At 50.7% G+C, this 26,471-nt stretch overlaps 2 protein-coding genes across 8 annotated transcripts in view; one reads left to right on the forward strand and one right to left on the reverse strand.

Annotated features, from left to right (window-relative positions):
* Window positions 1-4,006: 4,006 nt before the first annotated feature.
* Window positions 4,007-26,471, reverse strand: part of TRIM50 (tripartite motif containing 50) — a 47,016-nt gene continuing 24,551 nt past the window's right edge. The window contains exons 2-8 of one of the 3 annotated variants that reach the window (XM_045460254.1): window positions 18,000-18,175; window positions 11,572-11,982; window positions 8,409-8,504; window positions 7,236-7,466; window positions 7,123-7,145; window positions 5,903-6,027; window positions 4,007-4,982 (exon numbers count right to left, since the gene is read on the reverse strand). In XM_045460254.1, coding sequence (XP_045316210.1) covers window positions 4,393-4,982; window positions 5,903-6,027; window positions 7,123-7,145; window positions 7,236-7,466; window positions 8,409-8,504; window positions 11,572-11,970 — 1,464 coding nt within the window. In that variant the 5' untranslated portion in view covers window positions 11,971-11,982; window positions 18,000-18,175 and the 3' untranslated portion in view covers window positions 4,007-4,392. Of the gene's footprint in view, window positions 4,983-5,902; window positions 6,028-7,122; window positions 7,146-7,235; window positions 7,467-8,408; window positions 8,505-11,571; window positions 11,983-12,726; window positions 12,869-17,999; window positions 18,176-26,471 lie in introns of those variants that run through there. The other 2 variants (XM_045460255.1, XM_045460253.1) reach the window with 2 other exon arrangements.
* The window catches only part of FKBP6 (FKBP prolyl isomerase family member 6 (inactive)), a 29,143-nt gene continuing 20,469 nt past the window's right edge, over window positions 17,798-26,471 (forward strand). For all 5 annotated transcript variants that reach the window (XM_045460256.1, XM_045460261.1, XM_045460258.1 and 2 more), the window contains exons 1-5: window positions 17,798-17,897; window positions 17,991-18,108; window positions 18,528-18,617; window positions 19,356-19,558; window positions 20,780-20,899. In XM_045460256.1, the coding sequence (XP_045316212.1) occupies window positions 17,841-17,897; window positions 17,991-18,108; window positions 18,528-18,617; window positions 19,356-19,558; window positions 20,780-20,899 (588 nt within the window). In that variant the 5' untranslated portion in view covers window positions 17,798-17,840. The remainder of the gene's footprint in view (window positions 17,898-17,990; window positions 18,109-18,527; window positions 18,618-19,355; window positions 19,559-20,779; window positions 20,900-26,471) is intronic.

Genomic DNA, 26,471 nt, shown 5'->3' on the forward strand with positions numbered 1-26,471 from the left:
TTGGAATTCTTCTGCAGAACGGTCTCTTCTTCCGGATTTATTTAGTTAACCACTTATCAGCATGAACTCATGGATATTATACTTTGAGTTGTAACCCAGTACAGGTAACCCCCGTTTTGAAAGTTTACGTTAATTACACTGCTTCGCTTTTACAAAAGACCTACATCAGTACCTGTTTTCATTAATTGAAAGAAATCCTAAGAGGATTTTCACTTTTATGGAAAAAGGGGAGAAGTAAAAATAGCATCAGGGGTTCGTTCTGCTGCGAGCCCTGGTAGAGGCAGTGAGTACCCCAAGCAGCGAGAGTGATGCCACCAAGTTCCTTCCCCAATATCTCCACACATCTCAGCATCAACCTTCCATAGCTTGGAACTGTGTCTGTGAGCACCTGTGCTTTGCCTTGATTGACTGTGTTTGCAAGATGTATCCTAAGATAGGGGCACCTGGGTGGCTCAGTCGGTTAAGCGTCCGACTCTTGATTTCAGCTCAGGTCAATCAAGACCCGCATCCAGACCGAATCAGGCTCTGCGCTGGGTGCGGAGCCTGCTTGAGATTGTCTCTCCCCTCTGCCTCTGCCCCTCCCCCCACGCACTGTGTGTGTGTCTCTCTCTCTCAAAAAAAAAAAAAAGAAAAATGTATCCTAAGGTAAGAAAACGTTAAGAGCAGTTAATATTTTAGGTCTGGAAACACTAAAAAAATGTTTCCAGGGGCGCCTGGGTGGTGCAGTCGGTTAAGCGTCCAACTTCAGCCAGGTCATGATCTCGCGGTCCGTGAGTTCGAGCCCCGCGTCGGGCTCTGGGCTGATGGCTCAGAGCCTGGAGCCTGCTTTCAATTCTATGTCTCCCTCTCTCTCTGCCCCTCCCCCGTTCATGCTCTGTCTCTGTCTCAAAAATGAATAAAACATTAAAAAAAAAAATTAAAAGGGGCGCCTGGGTGGCGCAGTCGGTTAAGCGTCCGACTTCAGCCAGGTCACGATCTCGCGGTCCGTGAGTTCGAGCCCCGCGTCGGGCTCTGGGCTGATGGCTCAGAGCCTGGAGCCTGCTTCTGATTCTGTGTCTCCCTCTCTCTCTGCCCCTCCCCCATTCATGCTCTGTCTCTCTCTGTCCCAAAAATAAATAAACGTTGAAAAAAAAAAAAATTAAAAAAAAATGTTTCCATATAAATTAATGGTAATTGCTTCTTCACTTTATTGCATTTCAGTTAATGAGAGATTTCATAGAAACACTCTACTTTTTTAAGTTATTTATTTTGAGAGAGTGCAAGAGAGTAGGGGAGAGGCAGAGAGAGAAACCCAAGCAGGCTCTGCCTGTCAGCACAGTGAGCCAGAACTCAGAAACCATGAGATCATGGCCTGAGCTGAAGTCAGCCACTGAACTGACTGAGCCACCCAGGTGCCCCCACTCTACTTTTTGATAGCAGGGAAACCTGTACTACTTGATTTTGTTGCTCAAATTCTTCCCATTTTGGCCACTGGGAGAGCTTTCAGTTGGCTCCCATGTCCCTGCGACAGTCCTCTATTATTGCAGAGGTTTTTCCCACGGTTGTTTGGTTTTGAGCATTCCTAGCACTAGGAGACTCATGGCTTAGCTTGTGTATTTCCCCCCCCAGTCCTCGAAGCAGCCATTTCTCCAAGGAGCCCTGGTTCCATTTCACTGGAGAATGGTATTAGGAGCCAAGGTCTGGATGCCAGGTGACCTGTGCCTTTTAATGTTTAATATGTGACCACTAGAAAGCTTAAATCTACACATGTGGCTCTTCTATTTCTGTAGGCCAACACTGTTTTAAGTCTCCTCTATCCTCAAAAAGCCTTCCCTTAATCCCACCTTCTCTCAAATTCGTGACCCAGTTCTCTTCTTCCCTTCCCCGTCAAGCTGCTTAAAACAAGAATCAGCGGTCATTGCCTTTGCTTCTTCCTCACGTGCTGTTTAATTCCCTGCAGTCTGGCTTCCACCCTAGGCCACTGAGATGGCTTCCTCCAAGGCCACCAAGAATCTCCTAATATTCCTCAGGCCTTTCCTGCTGAGGCTGGGGTTTCACAGCACTGTTGGCACACCTTCTTTGCTGGAAAGCTTTGGCTTCTGTGACCTTTGCTGCTGGTACACACGCCCCCACCCCCAGTTCTCTGACCATTTCTACGTTTCCTTGGCAACCTTGTCTAAGCAGCTCCTTTAAGTTCTGGCGTTCCATCCTCTGACCTCCTTTCTGCCAGTCTAGTATTTCCTCCTGGGGCAGACTCCCTCCCTTCCACACCATCGTTGCTACAGAACAAAGTTAATACGCACTAAAGTAGCATCAATGGCCCTCCCCGGTCTGGCCTCCACCCCCTCTCCAGGTGCAGCTCCAGCCGCAGCACCCCTCGGTGGACTAGACCCCCAAAAGCTCTTCCCCTCTGCCTGTATTCCACTTTTTTTCAGCTAAAATGCCAACTCCGCATAAAGAATTCACTGCTCTTTCCTCTGCCTTCTCCATATTGGGTGGATCTTTCGGGTGCAAGCAGAAACACGAACTCCGGCCAGCCAAACAAAAGAAGGGATTTACTAAGTGAGCGCAGAGGTGTCTATTGGCACCTGGGGCTGGGGGGGGGGGGGGGGGGAGCCGAAAGGTGAACCCACAACGGTAGTTGAGATGAGCTTAGAGAAGGGAGTATTTATAAAAGAATGGTCAGAGTTAAGGGAAATCATAAGAGATGGTGCAGGACTCAGGGCTAGGGACAGAACTGCTCGCCGCCCGTCCTGAAGGAACAAAGGAGAGCAACAGAGGAAGGGACCCCCTGTTAGTGATCTCTGGATGAGGAAAGCTGCCAACCCACAGCCAGGCAGGCAGGAAACCAAAAAAATAAGTACTTGAACTCCTTCTCCTGCCCTTGGACCTCCTACCAGTCCCTCCCATCTGCTGACTCCAACAGGAAGCTAGAGGGTTTTGTGTTCCACTGGGGCCAGCCTCAGGGCCAGGACACAGAACAGGGGGGAGAGGTGGAGGGGAGTGGATGCAGAGGGTGACAATCTTCAGCCCAATCGTGGAACTGAAGGAAGAGCTTCATAACCAAAAACCAGGTCTGCAAGGTGTCAAACAAGCAGGAGCCAGGGCCAAGGCCTCACAGATTCAGCCGGTAAAGATACAAGCACCTTTTGGTTCAGACCGCCGATTACTTACATGGGCAGAAGGAAGATCGGCCGAAGGTGCCTCCCGGTCCTTGTTGCACACAACGGAAGGATGGCTGCAGTGAGGGCTGGGGGATCTCCTGTTGCTGAGAAGCCAGTTCTAGGTGCAGCCAGGCTGCTCTATTCGGAAGGAGGTGGGGCCGGAAGTCTCAGACCTATCAGAGCCTGGGAGGTGATGGTTCCTGACTCTCCTAGGGGATAAGGCCAGTGGAGATGGCCTTGGGTCGGTGCCTCACAAGCCTCCCATCCTCTCTGGTTCCTGGAGGATCTCCCAGACAGCCTGCAGGTCAAGCCTTCGCCTGCGTGGCCAAGGGGAGTAAGTGCCAGGGGACCAGGGCACAGCTGTTCCCCACAGAGGTCTCTCAGGCAGCTCCACAGACCTCAGTGGCACAAGGCTGGGGAGCTTCTCTCTAAAGCACCAGGTCTCAGATGCCTCGGCCGCAGCCACTCTCTCTTCCAATTTTCAAATTCTTGGCAGAGAATTCAGCTGTCCCAGCCTCGGTCTGGAATGGACACCATCAGCTGTGGCCAGGGGCAGACTCACCACGGACAGAGGGAGGCTCTGAGCCACTCCTGTGCGCCCAGCAGCTTTCAGAGATAGGCCACACCCGTCTAGACCCTACTTGCTTCTGCTCTGAAGCAGTGTTATTTCCATCCCAACGAATGGTGAGGGAAGTCGAGAGAGAGGCCTTTGAAGACAGCGAAGACAGAGTGACTGGCGCAACTCTAACCACAGCCCAGCCTGCACGGCGGAGGCAAGATCTGACCTGACTGGAAGCTGGAGCAGTTTTAAAGACCTGAGTGTAAAGCGGCGTATGTACAGTTGTTAACATTTGCAAATCATCTAAAGAGAAAGACGGTATCAAATTTATTATCCTTAAGTTCACAATGACATGGAGAAATCACGTGCGGGAACGTTTCCAGCTTCAGTTAAAAGAGGAAGCAGAAAGTGTGCTTAGGAGGGACCAAGGGAAGCCTATCTTAACCCGTGGACACCCAGGCCTGGTTCTGCTGGTTTATGAGGAGGTGAATAACCCGGCAAAAGGTGAATCAATAGGCCCCTGGCTGTAGGGGAAGGGATTATGGTCCTTTTCTTCCTATCATTAAACGTTTCTAGGAACACACAGGCGTGAAGACCTTCCCACACGGTAAAGAACATCATCTCTGCACACTGGACCCAGCAGAGCCCCGGCTGGGAAGAGCCCGCGGGCAGGCAGACCGACCGGCAGCCCTACAGCTTGGTGGGCTGCGTGGGGGTGAGGTGGGCAGGCCCGCTGGGCGGGGGCAGCACCAGAGGCAGCGCGTTGCCGCCCTTCTCGTGCCAGCATGTGTCCAGGATGGGGTAGAGCTTGCCCTGGAAGTCAGCCTGGAACGTGTAGAGCGGCCGCAGGTCATCGGGCCGGTCAGCATCAAAGAAGGTGAGCTCGCCACGCTCATAGTGCAAGTAGACGCCGATGCGGTGGGGGTGGCCAGCCACAGGCAGGGGCACCCGAGGGCAGCCGAAGGCCTCGTACACCCGGCCCTCCTTCAGGCCGATGAGCCACACGCCATTCTCCGGGGACTTGCTCAGCCTGCCCTTGCGACTGGCCGTGCCTTTGATGACCCCCAGGCGCCAGTCGCTCTTGCTGCCTACCACCACCTCCCAGTAGTGACGGCCGCAGGAGAAGCCCCGGCTGGCCAGGACACAAGTACTGTAGTCAAAGCGCTCTGGCTGGCTGGCTCGCCGCTGGGCCAGGAGCCCACACTGCACCACCGTGTTGCCCTTGGAGAGTTCCAGGAGTGGGTGGGCGGTGGCGGGGTCCAGCTTGAGGGACTCCGGGGCTAGGAAAGATCAAAGAAGTGTGTTTTCCAGCTACGCAGAAGGCAGCAGACCCTACCCCAGAGGGAGGCCCTGAGCTCCTCAGGAGAGGAACTGCAAAGGCCTCATCCCAGAATCGGAGGGGCCTTCTGAGAAGGGGCACAGAAGAGGCAACCCTGAGGACTGCTGAATGAACAAACAATGCCTGAACGGTGGGAAAAATGGGGCAGCTGTGAGGGAGGCGTTCTGCTTAAGGGAAAGGGCACGCACCTGCCTGCCTAAGATGGCGGTGCAGATGGAAGGTCCTGGAAGACAGCCCGTCACTTGTGCACCACAGCTAAACTCCCCAGGAGAATCCTTATCAAGTGCAATTGTTTTGATATCCTACCAGCCTATTCAAGGACAAACTGTCCCAACTGACCTCTGGATTACCTGCCAACTAATCAATTTACACCAAAACCACACAAACAACATTCACGGACCAGAGATCATCAGGTTTTTTCCTCCCCTCCCCTTTTTATTTTACAATAAACCCTATTTTTGTCTTTGTTAGATGAAATCAGCTTATCGATTGATCTCCCTTATGTGCTAGTAACAAAGGAATTCGTTAAATGTCTTCGTGTTATTTTTTGACAGAGCGATAGCTACCATTTATTAAACACGAAACTATGCACACACATTTGAATGTTTATAAACTACACAGCCCAGCAAGGTGGACTTTAATACCCCCTCCTTGCAGATGAGGAAGCAGACTCAGATTACAGGTTGGATCTTCAGCTAGTAAGGGACAGAGCTGTCTGGTGGAGCCCCAAAGCCATGCTCTCAACACTAACCTACGCGAACACCCTTCCAGTCTTCTGCACCCTAAACTCTGGCACAAGTGACAAACTGCTACCCACCCTGCATGGCAGCCCTCAGGGAAGAGAACGGGTTGGAGCCTTACCCGGCAGAACTTTTCGGAAGAGCCTTTTCCACACAGTCAGCTTGATGTCAGCCTGGTGGAGGCCCGGCTTGAAGGAGATGGGGCTGAAGGCGCCTTCTAGAGGCCGGGCCTGCTGGAGCTCTGCTCTGAGGGCGACAGTCCTACGTGATGGCGGGGATGCACACCGCGCACCCCAGCCCTTCACCCGTGGGCAAGTCCAACCAGCCAGTCACAGCTCAGGACACTGTGCACTCAAGAGGCCCATCATTTCCTCCCCTCCACCCCACTCTCAGAGGCCCCGCCCCTTCCTGGAAGGAGAAACACTACATCAGTGGTTCTCAAAGGGCATCACCTGGAGGCTTGTCAGAAACGCAAATTTCTCGGGGCCACCCCAGACCTGCTGAAAGTGATTACTAGGGCTCAGTGACGTTTTAAGGAGCCCTCCAGGTGGCTCTGACGCACACTAACATTTGAGGATCCCTTCTCGATATTGGGCGACCCTGGCCCCTGGCCACAGCTGGAGCGGACACCTGCTCCCAATCAGCTACACTGTCCATTCTTTTAAACCAATGCTCCTAACCTGACTATCCCGAAGACCAAAGGAAATTTGAAACAGACAAGGAGATTCCCACAATCAGGATCTGAGGAAGGCTAAGAACTGCATGGCTATTCATTTGTTGGGGCTGGAACATGGATCCAATCCCTTCCCACAACCCATGGTGCAGGATTCGAGGCCCCTCATCCTGGCTCTTGCCCACCTCTCCCACTCATCGCCCATTCTGCCCTGTAGCCTACATTTTACCCCATTCATACTGAGTTCACATTTCTCCCAAGTCTGCACACTTGAGCCTTTCAGATGACCCTTCCCCACTCTGCTTACCTGGCCAACACCTGTCCTATGCCCTAAGCTCCCCCCCCCCCGTATGTCATCTTCGCCAGTACCCCCCCCCGCCCCGCCCCCAACCTCAGTCACCTCTTCCTGTTATTTCTGTAGCCCGTGTGAACTTCTCTGGTCTTAAGTACCCACAGTGATCAGTGATGTAACCGGAGTTCACCATCTGCCTCCCACCAGTCTTTGAGACCCTTAAAGGCAGGGGCATGACCTTCATCTCCCTGTTCCCTGGGCTCAGTACAGAGCCAGATGTGGGCAGCTGCTGACAAGGCACTGGTGCAGCTACAGACAGGAAGTGGGGTAGAGGAGCCACCAGATCCAAGCTGAGAGCTCCCTCCAATGTTATTACCTGGAGGCCGTGGAGTGATACTTCTGGAAAACAAGACAGGTGGGTTAAGGCATGGGGGAGGCTCTTGGGACCCTGGGGACCTGGGCGTGGGTGACATTCCCCTGTCCACTCACCCGGATGAACTCATAGTGACTCTCATTACTGAACTGCTCGAGCACACGTTCAGCCTGGCCCAGCCGCTCCTGAGTGCCCTTGGCCTGCTCCAGCTGCATGTCCAGGGAGGCCACAAGGCCACGGGTATGACCCTCCAACCCCTCCAGGCAACGGGCCTTCTCCTCATCCACCAGGTGGTGCAGCTCCTGGAACTCGCGACGGATCACCCAGCTGAAGACGTCAGATTCATTCTGGGACGAGAAGGGGCTGGTCACGGCCAGAACCTCAGCCAGAACCGCCTGCCTCCGGCTGACCCCCGTGTCCTCAGGCCCTGGCAGCTTAGGCCTTCCTGGGCTTTTCCAATCCGAGCTGGTTCTAGTACTTGAGTTGCAGGCTGACTTGTGCGCTGTTCACACTGTGCCTGGGCACCCCCCGTGTGGCCATGGGGGACAGCAATACAGGCAGGGGACAGACTGGGCCCCAGCACCCATTTCAAACACAGTGGCTCTGCTTTCTTTGGTCCTAACTATTAAACGTGCAAGTAAGATTTTGCTTCAGTACAGGGTTCCACAACTGGAAAAGGTCTGAAAGGCCCTGGGAGGGCAGACTTCAGAGAGCCAGATTCCCTGTGTAACCCTGAGTTCAGCCTCCCTGTCAGGCTGAGGAAGGTTAACCAAGAGGACCCTCAGGGGACATGGGTCTCCTGCTTCTGTTTCACAACTGCCTGCAGGGCCTGGGCTCCACATGCCTGCAGCCCCAGTGTGCCTGTCATTCAGGAAAAGCAGAAAGCTACCAAGGGCTTCAGGCCTTTCTACACTCTGCTCCAAGCTACTGGGCAGGCTCCACAGACTGTCAAGGTCAAGCAGACACGGCGAGTCAGGCCTTGGGGGGGGTTGGGGGTGGGGGCAAGAGAGTCATGCCCACACTTTGAGCTGTTTACATCTGGTACTTAGGTTCTGTGTTATCTCAGTCCCAAGGACAAGAGGGACACAGCCAATTTGGACAGAGTCCTGACAACTGAGTTGATTCCCCTGAGGGGATTTGCCCTTTCCCCACTCCGCCCTGCAATGCTTTGAATTCTGGCTTTATATGAAAGCATGGGTTTCTGTAAAGGACAAATCACAACCGGGCTCTGCAGGAAAGGGAAGGTGACCAGCCCCAGGGTTAAGGGGACAGAGGGAAAGGGCACTCACGACAATCCGGGTCCTGTTGTTCACCAGCTTGGCAATATGCTCATCCACCTTCTTCTGCTCCTGCTTCAGGTCAGAGATGAGAGCCGCTAGCTCCTCCTGGAGGCAACGTACCACGGCCTCATGAGTAGCTGACCCCTGCACGCTTTCAGCTCCTTGGGGCCAGCCCTGGGCTTCACCCATCCAGGGGACATCCCAGTGGCCACAAGCACTCCCAGTGGAACCAGGGAAAGGGCTACCTGGGTACTCTTGACTCCAAAACAGGTGAAATTATTCAAGAATATTCCACATCGAGGGCAGGAATTACCCAGACAGAAAAGGATCTCCAGGTCATTCCTCTGCAGGACATGGAGACAGACCCTAAACGTTGTTACAACTACCTGGAAGTCACTGCACAACATCCGAGGGGGGCGATGACTGGTCTGAAGCCCATACTCCCTGAACAGAACGATGGCTGGTCACCAGCAGATCTAGAATCAGTGGGCATGTGATCAAGAGCATCACAAAAAGGCTGGCTCCAAGTGAGGCCAATGGTGCATACAGTAGCCCAGGTTATACCTGGGGATTCCCCAATCCCTATAAAGACCTGACTCAATCGCTGGCAGGTTTGGGCCTCCCCAGGCTGAAGTAAACTCACTTCTCCTGGCCTTCCTGGCCCCAAATCTGACGGAGTCTTAAAGATTCAACCAGGACCACCTTGACTCCCATCCAGCTGCACTACTCGAGTGGTGCTGGTTTGTGCCCATGGAGCGTACAAGTCTTTGGCTTAGACAGTTCCCAAGCAGAAGTCAGCAGCAAGAGGGGTGCCTGGCTGGCTCGGTTGGAAGAGCAGGCAACTGATGATCACGGAGTTGTGAGTTCAAGCCCCACATTGGGTATAGAGATTACCAAAAATATATAAATAAACTAAAGGAAAAGAAAAAAAGAAATCAGCCGCAAGAGCCTTTCAGGAAAGGAGCAGAGTAAAGAATAAAACCAGTGTAGGGATAAATGGACACAGAGTCTTGCTCTGGAAAACAAGACATCAGAAGATCTCATAATAGCCCGAGAACGAAATTCCAGTAGGAACTCTCCTGAGGCAGAGAGAGATGGGATTAGTTCTTTTCGTCAACTGGGTCACAGTGAGAGTAAACAGAAACACACAAATAAATAATCTCAAGATCTCAATCAACAGGAGGACAACAGGCATGCATAAAAGGGATCTAATAAAGGAACATAATTTAGTGGCATCACCGCAAAGAGTCTTGGGATCACAAACAGCCACATCCAAAACCAGGACCCAAGCCGTCCCCGGCTCCAAGCCAGAAATGATGAGTGAGCTCCTGTGTGTCTCCTTCTCTCCAGGGCTAATAAAACACAGGCTCTCGATCTCGCTCCACTGCAATCTGGCTTCCTCCTCCCACACTACACTGAAACGACTCTTGCCAAGATAATCAATTCTTACTGCTAAACCTAACAGACTCTTTCCAATCCTCAGCAGGCATTTCACACAAGTGATCTTGTTCTCGTTAAAACGCTCTGTCCTGATCTCCAGGAGGTCGTATTCAGCCAGTGTTCCTGTTCCCTCTGCTGATTCTTTCTGTCCTTTTTTGGGGTTCTTTCTCTACCCGAATCTTAAACCCTGGTGTCCTTTGGGGGCATCGTCCGTATCTTCCCTATCACTCTGCAGACTCTCCTGATTGGTCTTCTCCACTCCCGTAGCCTCAATTACCACCCATATGTAATTCTCCCAATCTTTTATCCCCAGCCTCAGTCTCCAGTCTACCCCCCAGCAGTGTTTGGACCACATGACCACTCTGCTTAAAACCCTCCGGAGACCCCACCATGATGGTCCTCTGAATAAACTACAGATCCCTTCACATTTCACAGAAGCCTTTGCAAGACCTGGCTCCTGCTTACCTCTCTCCAGAGCTTGACAGAACAACTTATAATTCTTCAAATATGTCTCCTGATCTTTTGCAGGGCTGTCTTTATACATGGAATGCTTTCCTCCCCTTTTTTTCCTACCACGTCCTCCTTGTGGTTCAGATCTTGGTTTAGCAGTCCATTTCCTCCAGAGAACCTTCCCTGACTACCTGAGAGCATGCAGGAGCTACAGTCCAGATGGCCTCATGACTGCCTGTATTTAACCTTGATGGTAGCACCCAACACATGGGGACTGTCAGACTCCCAGATTGTGAGCTCCCCGGGGCAGGCCAAACCACTTGCCCACTATTGTACCATGTGCTCTAGCATATCTAGCACAGGTTAAGTGCCAAGCACATGTCTGTGGGTCAGAGGGTCTGGTGGATGGCCTGGCTGGCCCTGTGCACATTTCATACTTGTCTCCCAGGGTTCCAAGAGCAAAGAAACGCTGCTCACTCAGCCAGGAAATCCCAGGAACAGTGACAGGGGACCCCTCTGCCTTCATATCTGGATGCTCTTTCTCTTTCCCCACCCCTATCACCCATATTTTGTCATTCCTTACCTTTACTCTCCCTTCCTCCCAAACACTCTGCCAGGTGCCCTATAACAAGTCACTTTCCAGGATCCTTCCTGCCTCTTTTGATCTGTTGGCAGTGGAAAGAAAACTGGCCAGTTTGTGTCCTACCTCTGCCACCGACAAGCTGTATGACCTTGGGTTAAGACCCTTGGCTTCTCTGAGCCTGTTTCCTCATTTGTAAAATATAGTGAGAACCCCACCTTTCATAAATCTTAGATCAGCGTTATTCATCTTAAATAATGACATGCTAAATCTAAGTTCATGAGGGCAGGAATCCACTGTTTCCACAAATACATTTTGAGCTTTTACTACATGCTAGTCATGGCTCTAGGCATGAAAATACCCAAGGAAACAAAGTGCTTTCCCTCATGTGGAGTCTGGGAGAGCACTCAAAAAATGGATGAAAGCTGCGAAGAAAAACCGAGCGAGGGAAGGGGCTAGCACTCGACAAGGACTCTCCATCATGCCTGTCTGCAGTGCCCAGCACCTGGAGATTGGAGCTGCTGAGAACACACTCTACGGAGTTCAGCTCCAGGACAGGGCTGCAGGGCGCCGGCATCCTGGCCTGGGACCCTTCTGTGCCAGGCGATGGCGCCAGAGAGCGCAGGAGCTGGGCTCCGTGGGCGCGCCCCGCGGACCGCCCCCCCCCCCGCCCCCCGCCCCCGCAGCAGCCTGGCAGCCCACCTTCATGCGGCTGTAGACGGTGGAGACAGGCGTGACGCGGTGGTGCTGGTGGGAGCCCAGCAGGCCGCAGAGGCCACAGATGAGCTCCTGGTCCCTCTCACAGAAGAGGCTGAGCGGGTTCCGGTGGTGCTGGCAGACCTTGGGCTCCGGGTCCCCGGGGAGCTGTAGAGCTTCAATCACCCTCGCCAGAGAGACGTTGGGCGGGGAGCTGCTGCTATCCACCTCCTGCCGGCACACTGGGCAGCGGAGCTCCGAGTCCAGGTGGTGGGACAGGTTCACCAGGCAGCCCTTGCAGTAGGAGTGGCCGCACTGCAGCATCATGGGCTCCTTGAAGACCTCCAGGCAGATGGGGCACTGAAGGCGGTCCTCCAGCTCGGGCACGCTCACCTGCCACGCCATCCACGGTGCCGGCTAGAACACAGGGCAGCTTTCTCAAGTCTGCTCCCTCCACACTGTGCCCCCAATCCCCCTGCCAAGTGCCACTGGGAAGTTAAGAGTGCCTTAGGGTCTCCAGTCCTGGATTCCAATCCCAGTGCCTATGACCTTGGGCCTATTTCCTATCTTTATTTTCTTTTTATTTTTGAGATCATGACCTGAGCCAAAGTTGGACACTTAACCGACTGAGCCACCCAGGCGCCCCTTTCCTATCTTTAAAATAAAGGGCTTAATTGGGGGAGAATCACTTGTAGATACAGGATTCTACATTTTTCACCCCAATTTGTAGGTAAACACAAAAGGGGCCGTCTGCTGGGTCATCTGGAGTGACACCAACAATGTGCCCTCCAGCCGCAGTAGGCGTACTGACTCAGAACTGGACAGCAAAAACAAGCAAAGGTCCTTCCCACCTTCTAGATCAGTTCTCAAAACTGGCGAGCAACTGTTGGAAGCACAATAACAACCGATTCCTGCGTCAGCCCCTCACACATATTCAGTGAGCCCCAGAAATCTGCATTTACAATACCACCCTCCCTCCCCAAGGTCATTCTAAAGCAGAGAGTGCCGTCTTAACAACACTGTTCTGGAGACTCGGAGACCGAGGAGGGTGACCTCCTAAATTCGCGCCCACTCCCTGTGCAAAATGATCGGCACTGAGAGACGAGAAGCACCGGGTGCAGGTTGGCCGCGGACCCAGGGAGGGCCCCCACAACGAACTACCTGCTTTCCCACAATCCACTGAGACGCTCGCTGGATCCACTCTACCTTCTCTTCTCCCCAGGCTGGGTCAGAGGCACTAAGAGATGTGGGGATTGTAGCTGACCGCCTACTCCACCCTTTGTCTCTGCCCCTTTCCTCCTCCCCTTTCCCAGCAACACTCCTAGGTCCTCAAGGTCACCCGGAATCAGGTGGAAACTGGGCCACATCACGAGACGGAGGAGGCAGCCTCCTTCGGCTGGCAACGTTGATAATTGCAACATTCGGGCGCTCACCTTGGCCACGCTTCGGGGAAGCGGGGGAGACAGAGGAGCGGTCCCCCAGCCACACCTTACAGACCCCAAACAGGAGTGGATTCGTGTTTTGACACAACTCTTTCTGAATCTATTTTTTTTTTGAAGACATTTTTATTTATTCAACTTCTTGAGACAGGACCTCTATAGAGTACGCATATCTTAACTATACACTTAATGTACACATTTCACACATTTACTCACCCTCGAGATCAACACACAGAATGTTTCCAGCACCCGGAAGACACTATGTGCTCTCCAGTCAGAAGCCCCTGGCAAGGATAGCTATTCCCCTAACTCTTGTCATCGTAGATTTATATAGCTTTATTTTGACATTCAAATAAACAAAATTATCTAGGTTGTGCTCTTTCGGGTCTCACTTCCAATACAATTGAATACCATTAATACTATTACTCAATACCATTGAATTGGGAACCTTTTTATACAAAGCCTTTCAAAGGTTTAGGAGTTCAATGGCTTTTTTTTTTTTTAAAGCTAATTTACTTATTTTGAGAGAGTGTGCACATGCAAATAGGGGAGGGGCAGAAAGAGAGAGGAAGAGAGAGAATCCCAAGCAGGCTCCACGCTGTCAGCACAAAGCCCAATGTGGGGCTCGATCCCACCAACCGTGAGATCATGACCTGAACCTGAAGTCAAGAGTCAGATACTTCACCGACTGAGCCACCCGGGTGTCCCTAACGACATTTCTTTATGCAGTTAATAAATATTACAGTCAGAAAACGCTATGCATATCATGGAGGTGGGATAAAAAAATTACTGATTTGAAAAGGAAGAGATGGAAGCAGGTCTCCAGGAGTGTTAAGAAACAAGGAGCTCAAGGGGCGCCTGGGTGGCTCAGCTGGTTGAGCGTCTGACTACTGATTTCAGTTCAAGACATGATCTCATGGTTCATGAGTTCAAGTCCCGAGTCAGGCTCTCTGTGCTCAGTGCAGAGCCTGCTCGGGATTCTCTCTCTCTCAAAATAAAGAAACACTAAAAAAAAGAAAGGAAAGAACCAAGGAGCTCTGGACCAGTAAGACACAACTCCCAGAGACCTAAGCATCCCTGTCTGCCAGTAGGGGCCATCTCTACCCCATTACAAGCAAGACCAAAGTCTGGCACAGGCATGTTGAAGGCTAATTTGATTTGTTAATTCAACAAACATTTATGGAGCACCTGATATGTGTCAAGCAGCAAGCTGAGCGTTAGGGAAACATCAGGGAACAAGACAGATGAGGTTTTTGTCCTTTCAAAATTTGTAATATAACCGTAGTAGGAGTGAGGTAGGATCATCAACAAGAAAACATCATAGTATTTAATGTGATGCGAGAAGGAAACAATGTGCTGAGAAAGAATGGCAGGAGGGAATAGGTTGTTTGAGGGACAGAAAGGCCACAAACAAGGACGGGAGAGAGGCCTCTGCAAGCAGAGTGTGGCCCCCTGGCCAATTCCCAGCAAGGATGTGGGGACCTCAGGTGTAGAGCCGCAAGGATCTAGGTTTACCAACATGAATGAGCTTTAGATTCTTTAGAAAGGGGCAGCGCAGTGTCTTTGAGGATGGACGGTTGAGACCCGAAGGATACAAACATGCCAACTGCCTGAAAAACTACAAGAGGGCAGACCAGGCCTGGGCAGCATATGCAAAGGCTCTGAGGCTAGAAAGAGCCCAGTATTTAGGAGATACACTAGAGAAAATCTGAGTAGCTGGAGCGTAGTGAGAGGGAACACCAGGAGAACAGGTCAGAGGGGCTGGCAGAGAGGGCCCTGGAGCAGGGCAAAGGTTCAGATTGAATTTCAAGGGCAGTGGGAGCTATAGGAGGATTTTAAGGCAAAGGAATATCATCTGACATATTTTTAAAAGACCACTCCGGCCACTTGTAGATAATGGATCAGAGTAACTTTAGCGCCTGAGTGGATGGATCGTGAAGGCTGATAAGGAAAAGATCAAGGTAAAATGTACCTGGGAAATCTAGAGTCAGATGCCCAAGGACACCTGAGTAGCAGTGGTCTGCAGACTTCAGCAAACAACAGAATTACTCGGGGTGCTTGTGAAAATACAGACTTCTGGGCTCTAGCCTGAGTTTCTGATTCAGGAGCACAGGGATAGGCTCAAGAATTTGCATTTTTAACAAGTTTCCAGACAACACTGCTGCTGGTCTGGGGACTACACTTTGAGAACCACCGAAAAAGGCAATTGAGCACAGGAGCCTGGAGGTCTAGTGTGCAGGGGAGGCCTTAGGCTGGCCAGGTATATACCACCTGTTTACATCACATATTTAAACTTGTGGGAATGGCTGGGATCTCTCTGGGATTAGAACAGAGAAGGGCTGGGGCGCCTGGGTGACTCAGTCGGTTAAGTATCAGACTTCGGCCCAGGTCACAATCACACAGTTCATGGGTTTGAGCCACGCACTCGACTCTGTACTGACAACTCAGAGCCTCGAGCCTGCTTCGGATCCTGTCTCCTTCTCTCTCTCCCAAAAGTAAATAAACATTAAAAAATAAGAAGAACAGAGAAGGGCTGGGGCACCTGAGTGGTTCAGTCAGTTAAGCATCTGCCTTTGGCTCAGGTCAGGATTTCACGGTTCATGAGTTCGAGCCCCACATCAGACTCTTTGCTGATTCAGATCAGACTCTCTGCTGAGCAGAGCCTGATTCAGATCCTCTGTCCCCCACCCCCACCCCCTCCCCAGCTTGTGTGCTCTCTCACACATTCTCTCTCAAAATCAAAAGAAAAAAAAAAAAAAACTTAAAAACAGGGAAGGGCAAGGGTCCAAGGATAGGGCCCTGAGGTTGTTACTGTATACAGGTCAAGAAGATGACTGAGAAGAGACAGACAGACAGACAGACAGACAGGAAGAAAATCAGAATATGGAAGCAGATCCATTTGACCCTGAACACTAGAGAACTTTCTCAGGCAAGAATCAGGAAGACTGAAAAGATTCGGCATGCTGTTGCTAACTCCAATGTGTAGAAAGGCCACGAACAAGGACGGGAGAGAGGCCTCTGTGAGTGGAGTGTGGCCCCCTGGCCAATTTACAGCAAGGATGTGGGGACCTCAGGTGTAGAACCGCAAGGATCTAGGTTTACCAACATGGATGAGCTTTAGATTCTTCCCCAGAGCCTGTATTAAGGCTGAGGCCTTGATTTTAGTTCATTGAGACTGGCTGGTGTCTCTGACCTACAAAATTTATGACAAATACATGAAATCATAAATATCTGTGGCTCAGAACAGCTAAATCTGTAGTAATCGATGGTGACGATAGGAAACTGATACAGAAGAGGACAAAAAGCATTTATTTTTTTTTTCAACGTTTATTTATTTTTGGTACAGAGAGAGACAGAGCATGAATGGGGGAGGGTCAGAGAGAGAGGGAGACACAGAATCTGAAACAGGCTCCAGGCTCTGAGCTGTCAGCACAGAGCCCAACATGGGGCTTGAACTCACGGATTGTGAGATCATGACCTGAGCCGAAGTCGGCCGCTTAACCGACTGAGCCACCCAGGCGCCCCCCCAAAAAAATTTTTTAATGCTTATTTTTGAGAGAGAGAGAGAGAAAAGAGTGCGAGCAAGGGAGGGACAGAGAGAGGGAGAGGCACAGACTCCAAAGCAGGCTCCAGGCTCTGAGCTGTCAGCACAGAGGCCCACACGGGGCTCAAACCCACAAATGGTGAGATCATGACCTGAGCCGAACGAAGTCCGACGCTTAACCAACTGGCCACCCAGGCACCCCAACAATTCTTTTTGAGAAGTCGAGAAGACTAGGCATGGGACCACCTGCAGCAGGAGTGAGATGTGGGACAAAGGTGGGGCTTGTTTAGGGCGGGTGATTTTAGGAAACATAGAAGCTGAAGAAATGATCCAATAGTCAAGGCATGATGGGTGCAGGAAAGCGGGGCCACCTCTCAAATCCTGGAGTGGGCAAGAGCTGCAGGCCCCAGGGAAAAAGCAGGAGGGGGTGACGTCAAGGGCCATTCGTGCTTTGCACCCCCCGCCCCCGCCACCGGGGAGCAGGTATGGATTCTGTGGATTTAGTGACCGCAACGTGAAGGACAACGTTGCCTTGTTCTCTGACGAACGAGGCAGTTTGACTTGAAAGGCCTGTCTGCGTCTACATTTCTCTAGCACGAAAAGGTCGAGGAAAATTGAAAAAGTGGAGGTAACCCACTTAGCAAGGCCACACACTTCCGGTAACAGGCTGTTTCTGGAACTCCGTCCTCCCCAGCCTGCTCCCGCCTCGAGTCCCACCACAAGCCCCACCCAACCCCACCAAGTCCCGAGCCACTGCCAGTCCCGACCACCCGCGTGGCCCATCTCCCGCGCCATCCCACGCGCGCCCCCGGCGCCCCGTCTTGCCACAGGCGTCCCCTTCACGCGCCTCCTCCTGATCCACTTCTCCCCGCCAAGGGGCTCCATCTCTCCCAGCGCGGCACCGCCCCATCTTCTATTATGCTCGCACACATCCGGCTCCGGGAGTCCCTGTCACGTGCCCATCAAGTTCCGCGCATGCCCTCCACCTGCCCGGTCACGCCCCACGCGTCACTTTCACGAGCCTGGTCCCGCCCCGCGTGTTCCCGCCACGTGCCCCATCAGGCGCCACACTGCCCCATCACGTGTCGCACGTCCCATCACGTGATCCGCCATGCACCACCGGAGGCCCCAGGGCAGTTGGCAGCTGTTGGTGCGTAACGTTGAGCGCCTCCTCGCGGCCCCCGGACGCCACTGGCGGGAGCGGGCGGCGGGGTATAAAGGGGGTGGCTGGGCCACCGCCAGGTGGAGAACGAGGGGTTGAGGGCTCGTGCGCGTCGGCAGGCCACGTGGCGATGGGGCGCAGCGCGCAGAACCCGGGGGCCCTGCAAGGGGACAACGCTTCCGGCCAGGTGAGAGGCTGGGCTTTGGGGAGCCACGGGCAGGGGGTGCCTGAGTCGGGGTGCAGGCGGGGCGCTCTGAGGTTTTGTGTTTCTCCCCGCAAGTCTCCATACCAGAGGTTAAGTCGGAGGATGCGGGACATTTCCGGGGACCGGGGCGTGTTGAAGGATGTCATCCGAGAGGGTGCTGGAGAGCTGGTGACACCCGATGCTTCCGTGCTAGGTACCATCATCTGCCACCCAGCAGGAGATGTGAAAGTACCGGTCATCAAGGGTTTTCTGCATTATACCTAGAAAGGTGGGGGGGAAGGCTAGGTTTAAAACACACACAAAAGAAGGGTAGACCCTGCTCGCTTTATTACAATTCGGGCTTTTTAAGGGAAAGCGAGGGAACCCATCTCCCCTTTGCATGAGGCCAGTGTAAACAAGGGACATTCTGAGGCCCTTGAACCTCACAACCAAGCTCTTGAATCTCACGGCCAAAGGGCAGGCATCTAAATGTTGACCAAAGATTTTCCTATCACTGTGGGTGGGAGGCGACTTGAGCACATCGAATTCCCTTTTTTTTTTTGTAACAGAGAATTGTATGGAGGGGTGCATGTTCTTGATTTTCCTTGTATTGTTTTTTTTTTCCTGTCTTAGTGAAATATTCCGGATATCTGGAGCACATGGACAAGCCTTTTGATTCTAATTGCTTTAGGAAAACTCCTCGCTTGATGAAACTTGGAGAGGGTAAGTTGAGATTAGCAACTACAAAAGGAGGAATTGTTTGGGGAAACTGTTCAGAGCATGGAGTCCTTGAGTTGGTTTTTCTGAGACCGGGCTTTGCTACACCAATCATGGTCTTGTCCGCATTTCCCCCTGAGGCCTAGGTACTTGGGAGATGGTTTACCTGGCAAGGTTACCTTTGCATCCCGAGAACTATTGGGCTTGTTCATTTGTCAACTGGACACTTAATCAAGCAAGGGTTTAGTATCCATAATTCATGCTGGAAAGAGAAGAGATACTCAGATGATTAGAATATCTCCACTAACGTGGTGGAAGAGGTTGATTGCATTCACAGAATTGGATGAGGTCCTGGGAGGTATAAATAGTGTTGCGGGAGTGTTTAATGAAGCCATAATTGATTCCAGCTGGGAAGATCAGGGAAGGCTTCATGAAGGAGGGAGTATGTAAAATGAGCCCTGAAGTTTGAGTAAGATTTCAGTCAGGGTAGAAGCTGGGTGTGGGGTGAGGAAGCAGGAACTTCCTTGCAGGAAGAAGGAACACGAGCAGTGATGTAGAGGCCACAGAAGTCTTGGTTTGGCAACGGTGGGGGTGGCAGGGAAACAAAACTGAAAAGTGAGTTGGGACCACAGTGCAGAACACTCGGAGTCTGTTGTGGAAAGATCTGGACTTTAGGAAGAAAGAAATTGATAACCTTGGATTAGGATGCTGGGCGAGCTTCAGATTCTTTGTCCCTTCTTCCAGATATTACACTTTGGGGCATGGAGCTGGGCCTTCTGAGCATGCGGAGAGGAGAGCTGGCCAGGTTTCTGTTCAAACCAGCCTATGCCTATGGAACGCTGGGCTGCCCTCCCTTGATCCCCCCAAACACTACTGTCCTGTTCGAGATTGAGCTGCTTGACTTCCTGGACTCCGCTGAGTCAGACAAGTTTTGTGCCCTTTCAGCTGTAAGTTCTGGAGCACAGATATCCATACTAACAGATAGCATGCACTAGTGTGTTTGGTAATTCCCCTACCTCGATCGTGATAGTCTGCCCCACGTCCCACCACAAGGCTCCTGTGTGGCAGTGGTAGTGGCGGCGGAGGAGTTCCCCCGCTTCCTGGTACACCTCTGAGTATGGGCAGATGTTCTAGGCCAATGCTGGGCCTTGGGTTTGTTCTGGACCCGCAGTTTGAGGTGATTTTTTTTAGTCATCATTTGCCTCGTTTTCCCTGCAAGACCATGAACGTTGGCTTTTCAACATTAAGTTGGGTTTCTAACAAGTCAAGCATCGGTAGTGATCAGCTAGGGTGAAATATGGTTTCTCAGCCAACCCTGGATACTTGATAGCAGAAGAGAGTATTAACTAGATGGAATACCAGGACGTCAGGTGTAGATGGGGAAAGTCCCAGGCAAGTGGGAACACATGACCGCTGCCCTCATAACTCGGATGTTGTCTTTTCTTTGTGGCCTCTCACTTCACCCATCCCGTGGGTGCCATATGCACTCTCAGTCCTGCTCTCCCACCCTGTATGTGTGTCCTTAGATGTCCACCCAGGTTTGTACCTGGATATGATGTCTCCCCAGCTAAGCTGTCATTGCCTCAAGGGAGGGCCCTTCCCTTTTTCTGACCTTCCCATAAAACCGGTTCTTGCAAATGCCTGGGGCCCACCTCTGGTGTACTGATTGAGAATCTCAGTGGGGGAAGGGGTGGATAGGGCCAGGACATCTGTGTTTAAAAAGAGACTTCGTGGGTGATTGACCTGTACCCAGGGCACAGCATTGTGGCCATGAAGGCCAGTAGGGCCCTGGGCAGACCAAAATCTCTTAAATGTTTGTTGGACAAATGGTGGTTGTGAGACCCACTTTCTGTTTGGCAAGTTCCATCAGTTTCTGATTCCGTGAGACCGTGCTTCTTCAGGGAGCATCTCTAGAAGGACTGAGGGAAACCAGTGTGTGGCTCTGGTGTCTACGGTGGGAGTAGTAACAATAGCAACCCCCTTTGTCTTCTGCCGGGCATCACAGAGACGACCTCTGCAGGGGCACCAGGCCCAGTGCTTGGCACCCACACAGCAGTAAGCAGAAGTGCGTCATCTGAAGCAGAAACCCTAACATCTGTAAGAACACTTGCACTGTGGTGTCACGGCTTTCAGTTTCCTTGTTGGGTGTCCTTGTCTTTTTTCCTCAGGAGCAACAAGATCAGTTTCCGCTTCAGAAGGTCCTAAAAGTGGCAGCTACTGAACGGGAGTTTGGCAACTATCTTTTCCGCCAAAGTCGTTTCTATGATGCCAAAGTGAGGTATAAACGGGTAAGGATGCTTCACAATCATAAATTTAGGGGCGCCTGCCTGGCTTAGTCATAAGGGCACGCAACTCGTGATCATGGGGTCATGAGTTTGAGCCCCAAGTTGGGTGTAGAAATTACCAAAAATAATAAATTTTTAAATTTAGACCCTGAAAATGGTCTCTTTTTTTTTTTTTTTTTCTTTGAGAGAGAGCGTGGGGGCCTGGGGGCGGGGGCAGAGAGAATCTTAAGCAGGCTCCGTGCTCAGTAAGACATAGAGCTCAGTCCCACAACCCTGGGATCATAACCTGAGCCAAAACCAAGAGTCAGACATTCAACTGACAAAGCTACCCAGGCATCCCTGAAAATGTTTTTACAAAGTTATTGGGGTGCCTCGATGGTTCAGTCAGTTGAGTGTCCAACTCTTGATTTTTATTTTGTATTTATTTTTTTTGGCTCAGGTCATGATTTTCGCCTCAGTGTAGAGCCTGCTTGGGATAGTCTTTCCCCACCCCCCCAACCCTGCCCTGTCCCTCCTCCTCCCCCCTCCTCCCCAGCACATGCAAGCAAGCACTTTGTTGCGCATGTATGGCTCTCTTCCCATCTCTAAAAAAACAACCTAAAAACTTTTTAAATGTTCTTGTTTGTTCTTATTTTTCATATGCAGTCTTTGGAAAAAAAAGTCTCATTAAAAAATCCTCATGCCGGGAATAATGACTGAGAGAGGGGACATGGGATTTGAGGAGCCCAGTAATGTTCTGTGTTTGTGTCTGGATGTGGTTACGTGGGTGTGTTCAGATTGTGAAAGGTTGTTGAACTGTCCACTTGTTTTACCTGTGTGTGTACATTTGTGTGTATTTCAGTAAAAAGTCTTTAAGAGTTCTCATTCCAGGATTAGGTCCTACCAACTGATTTTCCATCCCGCTTGCCATCTTCATTTCCTGTCTCTCTGACGGTGGAGCTTTCTCTAGCTCTCTGAGGTGACTCCGTTCTCACCAGGCTTCTGATTGTGGTTTGGCTTCTTGCATAGGTTATGCTGACAGGAATTCACTGTTTGCTTTGTAGCTCATTCAACAAATACTATAAGCATTTTCTGTGTGCCAAACTATGCCCTAGGTTCTAGAGGCGAGTCTAGGGGTATTCTGATTTTCTCTCATTTGCGAAGGGAGCCTAAATCAGTCAGAATTTGTATTCAGCTGTAAGCAACAGAATCCTGAAAAACTTAAATCTTCAGATTTAATTTTTATTTAAATGAGAAGGGAGGCAGTCCAAGGGTGGTAGATCAGTTCCACAAAGCCATCAGGGATTCAGGTTCCTTTTGTCTTTCTGCTCCACTACCCTTAAACATCTCCTTGTCTTTTTTGCCCCGAGATGGTCCTTCAACCTGTAGCATCACATGGTCACCTGGGCAGGAAGGAGGGAGAGGAGAAGAGTGTGGTGTGTTCATGTTAAGAGCTCTCCAGAAGTACTCCCTTAACCCGGTGACTTTTCGTTTTTATATCCTTGGCCAGACCCATATTCAGCGGACCCCATTGACTGTAGGAAGCTAGGAAATGTAGTGGGTGTACCACTGCTTTGGGTGACATAGAGGCTCTGCTAGAGGGGGAGGGAGATCGATATTGGGTAGGTGGCTAAAGGTATCTGCCATGTTTGGTCTCTGCGTGTTGCTTGAGAGAGAGACACGGAGACTGGAGAATGCGTGTGTGTGTGCGCTTTCGGAATGCTGATAGAATCAGGGTCCTAAACGTGGAGGGTATAGGCTTGGGTTCATAGTTGGCTCAAATCGTGGATACTATTAATGTTGTAAAGTTTTTTGAAACTGAGCTTGCTCACATGGGAAAGAACTTTCCAGTGAACAGACCAGTCCTTCCATTGTTAGTCCTGTTTCCTGGGTCTGGTCCCCTGAGGTGGTCCCTCTTTAAGCCTGTTTGCTGCTTTTTCTGGCATTGTGAATTGATACTCGACATGCTTTAGTTCCTGTTATTAACATCTCTTGCTTCTCGTTCTGGAACGTGGATCTCTAATTCCCACTAGGGCTTTCCCTCTGCTCTCTGGTGTTCTGGTTCAGTGTTCTTATCCTGGGCTGCCCTGTGGTTCTGTTTGTGGACTTCCTGTTGTTTTTCTTCACTTGCCCCCTTGTGCTGATAGAGCACATCCTTACATTTCTTTTTTTTTTTTTTCAACGTTTATTTATTTTTGGGGCAGAGAGAGACAGAGCATGAACGGGGGAGGGGCAGAGAGAGAGGGAGACACAGAATCGGAAATAGGCTCCAGGCTCTGAGCCATCAGCCCAGAGCCCGACGCGGGGCTCGAACTCACAGACCACGAGATTGTGACCTGGCTGAAGTCGGACGCTTAACCGACTGCGCCACCCAGGCGCCCCTACATTTCTAAAAATATTCTTGTAGTTCACACTTAGCAGGTGGCATACGGAGTATAGAATTCTAGGAATTCTAGCATGCAGCCATCATCCCTCAGATTTTGAAGAATATTGTTTGATTCTAGCTTTACAATGGCTGTCAAGAAGTCTGGATAAAATTTAGGTTCCTGTACCTTTATATGTGGATTTTTCTTTTTCTTCTCTGTAAGGATGTAAGGATCTTTCTTCCTCTAGTGTCATTAAAATTTTACAGTGGTGTTTGTGTTTTTTAAAATTTGTTGGTATTGAGCCCCTGGTGCATCTTTCAGGAAACCTGTCCTGTGTTCTGGGAAACTTCCTTCATCTATTTCTTTGGTAATTTGCCCTTGTTTCTGTCTTCTCTTTTTTGGGACTCTTGGTTGTCAGTCCTCCTGTATTGAGCCTCAACTTTCCTTTTTTTCTGTCCTTGCCCATCTCGCTTTTGCCATCCCACTGTCTGGGAGCTGTCCTGGACTCTATTTGCCATCTCGTCTGAGGAACGGTTCATTCATTTGTTTGTTTGTTTTTTAACTTTCCCCAGCATTCTGTTCTTGGTTCACGCATACATCAGGTTTTCTTATGTTTTGAGTAGTGGTTGTAATTTTCTTCTCTCTGCTTTTCAGATTAAAAAAAAAAAACTCCATTCTTTTCCTGCCTGATTTTTTTTTTTTTTCCTGCCCATTGGATATTGTCCATTTGTCTTAGGTTTGGTGGTAGGTCCCAGACTCCTATCATTAGGTCAGTGTTACTGTTTCTTATGTGAAAGGCTTGAGGTGAGTAAAGCAGGGATGGTTGGTAGCTGTGCTCCGTAATGGTTTCCGATGCTGAGCACTTCCATCTCTCTGTGTTCCCATTTGTAGGGCAGAGCTCTGGGCCTTGTGGTTGAGAATGGTGGCCTCTAAATTCCAAGCACCGGAGGGAAAAGAGAGGGCTGAGAGTATGTACCTGTGACCCTCACATTCAGTGATGTTTTCCAGAACCTTGTCTTTTGGCTATAACCAGCAGCTGCAAGGAAAGATAGCAAATCCCTATATTCCGATTGCACGTGTGCCCAGCCAAAAATCTTGCTACTACGGGAGAGGGGAGGATAGCCACTGGGAGACAGGAGGCCGTCTCTTCCATAGAGGCTTTCCTCAAATGTCTTGCAATCTTCAGCTGCCCATTAGGATGGGAAAGAGGCATCGGAAGTGCTTGGTAGGGCACGTCGCAGTGTGCTCACTTGGCCTCCCGTGTGTCTCTGTTCAATTGTTTCCGCAGGAGCCACTCTGTTTTCCATCGCCTGCCTGTGTGAATGCCTGGCTACCAGCGTGCTGGGAGCCACTGGGAGCCGAACAGGGGACCGGGACAGACGGCCTCTCCGGCTGTTACTGAAACGGTCCTCTAATACCAGTTTACCGCCCTCTGCTGTCCCTGAATCGAGAACTCTTTTGGTTCTATTCCATTTCTCCAGAAGATAGACTCCATGATCCTGGAGGTGGTGGGGAGGAGTGGCCATCTGGATGCATAGGGACAGGGACTGAGTGGCAATGTTCAACGTGTCCTGTTTATTCAGCTCCACTTCTACAGTAGCTCTGATGGCTCGTTCTGTCAGTTCCTGGGGCTCTGAGCTGCAGACCAGCCCCTTCTTTATTGGTGCTCCCTTCTGCTGGGTTGGTCAGACTCTGCCATCTGTTCTGACATGGTGGGCTTGTTACCAGATCTCTTGTTCTTTGTTCTTGTTGGATTGTGCCTTTCTGTTCCACAAGGCAGGAGAGACTAAAAGGTGAGTGTGAAGTCTGTCTTGCTCAGCCACAGGTTTTGCTACCTGCTCATGATAGAAATATTCTCCGTCTTCAGAGCGGGAAATTGGTGTTGATTGAGTGCCATTGTTCCCAGCCTTTTGCTCAGCTTCATGTGGGACGTGCCATCTAGGCAGGGTCCTTGCCTTCACATAATGGTAACATAGGTAGGGAGATCAAAGGTACTCCCAGTGACCAAGAAATCCCTGTAGTATCTAGTACTATAGCCTTTCAGAGGAGAAAAATCTTTGTGGACTAGCCCATCTGGTAGTGGTTTCTTGGAAGCAATGGCACGGTAGCTGAGTCTAGAAGGATGAAATGGCAGAGAAAGAGGCAGAAGATAATTCTGGGCAGGAGAAAAGGATGAGCAAAGGTGTAGAAGTGAGAAGAGCCTGTTCAAGGGCCAGTTGGTGGTCACTTAGTCTACAGCACAGGTTACATTTGGAGAATACCAGGAAAATAGAGTTCAGGTAACCAGATTCAAGAAGACCTTAAAATGTGTACGGATGGGTCTGGACTTGATGAAGAAGAAGGAAGGGGAGAGTGAGGTTATAAAAGTGATATTTAGGGAGGACGTGAAGGTTGGTAGCACGCAGGTAGTGTGTAGGAGCTCGTGAGAGCCAATTGTAAAATGGCTCAGGAAGTTTTACAAGCTGGTTAATGTTACTTTGGCAGCTTGAGATCGGCCAGGGTTAAACTGTTTACACCACAGGAATGGGCACACCCTGCAAGGCACCCCTTCCCCAAGAGCTGATTGTTAAACATTTACCAGCACACCACCATATGCAGGACACGTTGAAGGGACAGACTTTTGTTAGTGAATTTTCCATTCCACGACAGGCACTGCTTCAGGCGTGTTGCAGCTAAGCCTGTCACAGGGATCCCGGAATGTGTTTCAGAAGGTGGGAGTTGTGCAGATAAAAGTTTTGGAAATATTTTCAAAACCGAGTAACTAGACCTGATGATGATGTTTTATGAGTGACAAAGGAAACCAAAGAATAGACTTGCTTGAAGCTTTCTCATTTGAGAAAAATGTTTAAACAGGAATAACTGGCAAAGAGATGTATTAACTTCAGTTTCACTCACTGGTGAGAACAGCCAGATAAAGGTGGCCTGTAGAAGATGGTTTCTAGGTGGCAGATTGTCCCATGATTCCGTTTAGGAATGGGGCCAGAGTTTAGGGGACAGATCCAGGTCGGTGATAGGAGACCTGAAGCAATTCAGAAGGTGTGAAGGCAATGGACAGAAACTTCTGTGACAAATGCCTGGGGCTTGGAGATGAAAGGGGAGGCAAAAGAAGGCTGGTGGCTCTGTGCCTCCGGCACCATCTTGTCTGATGTGTTTTCCAGTTTGGCTGTCGTCTTCCAAATGGGGTCCTGCCTGTGAGTCACACTGACACCGCTCAGGCTTTGTCTTCATCG

This window comes from Leopardus geoffroyi, chromosome E3 (assembly GCF_018350155.1).
Source record: "Leopardus geoffroyi isolate Oge1 chromosome E3, O.geoffroyi_Oge1_pat1.0, whole genome shotgun sequence".
In the NCBI taxonomy this organism is placed as follows: Eukaryota; Metazoa; Chordata; class Mammalia; order Carnivora; family Felidae; genus Leopardus; species Leopardus geoffroyi.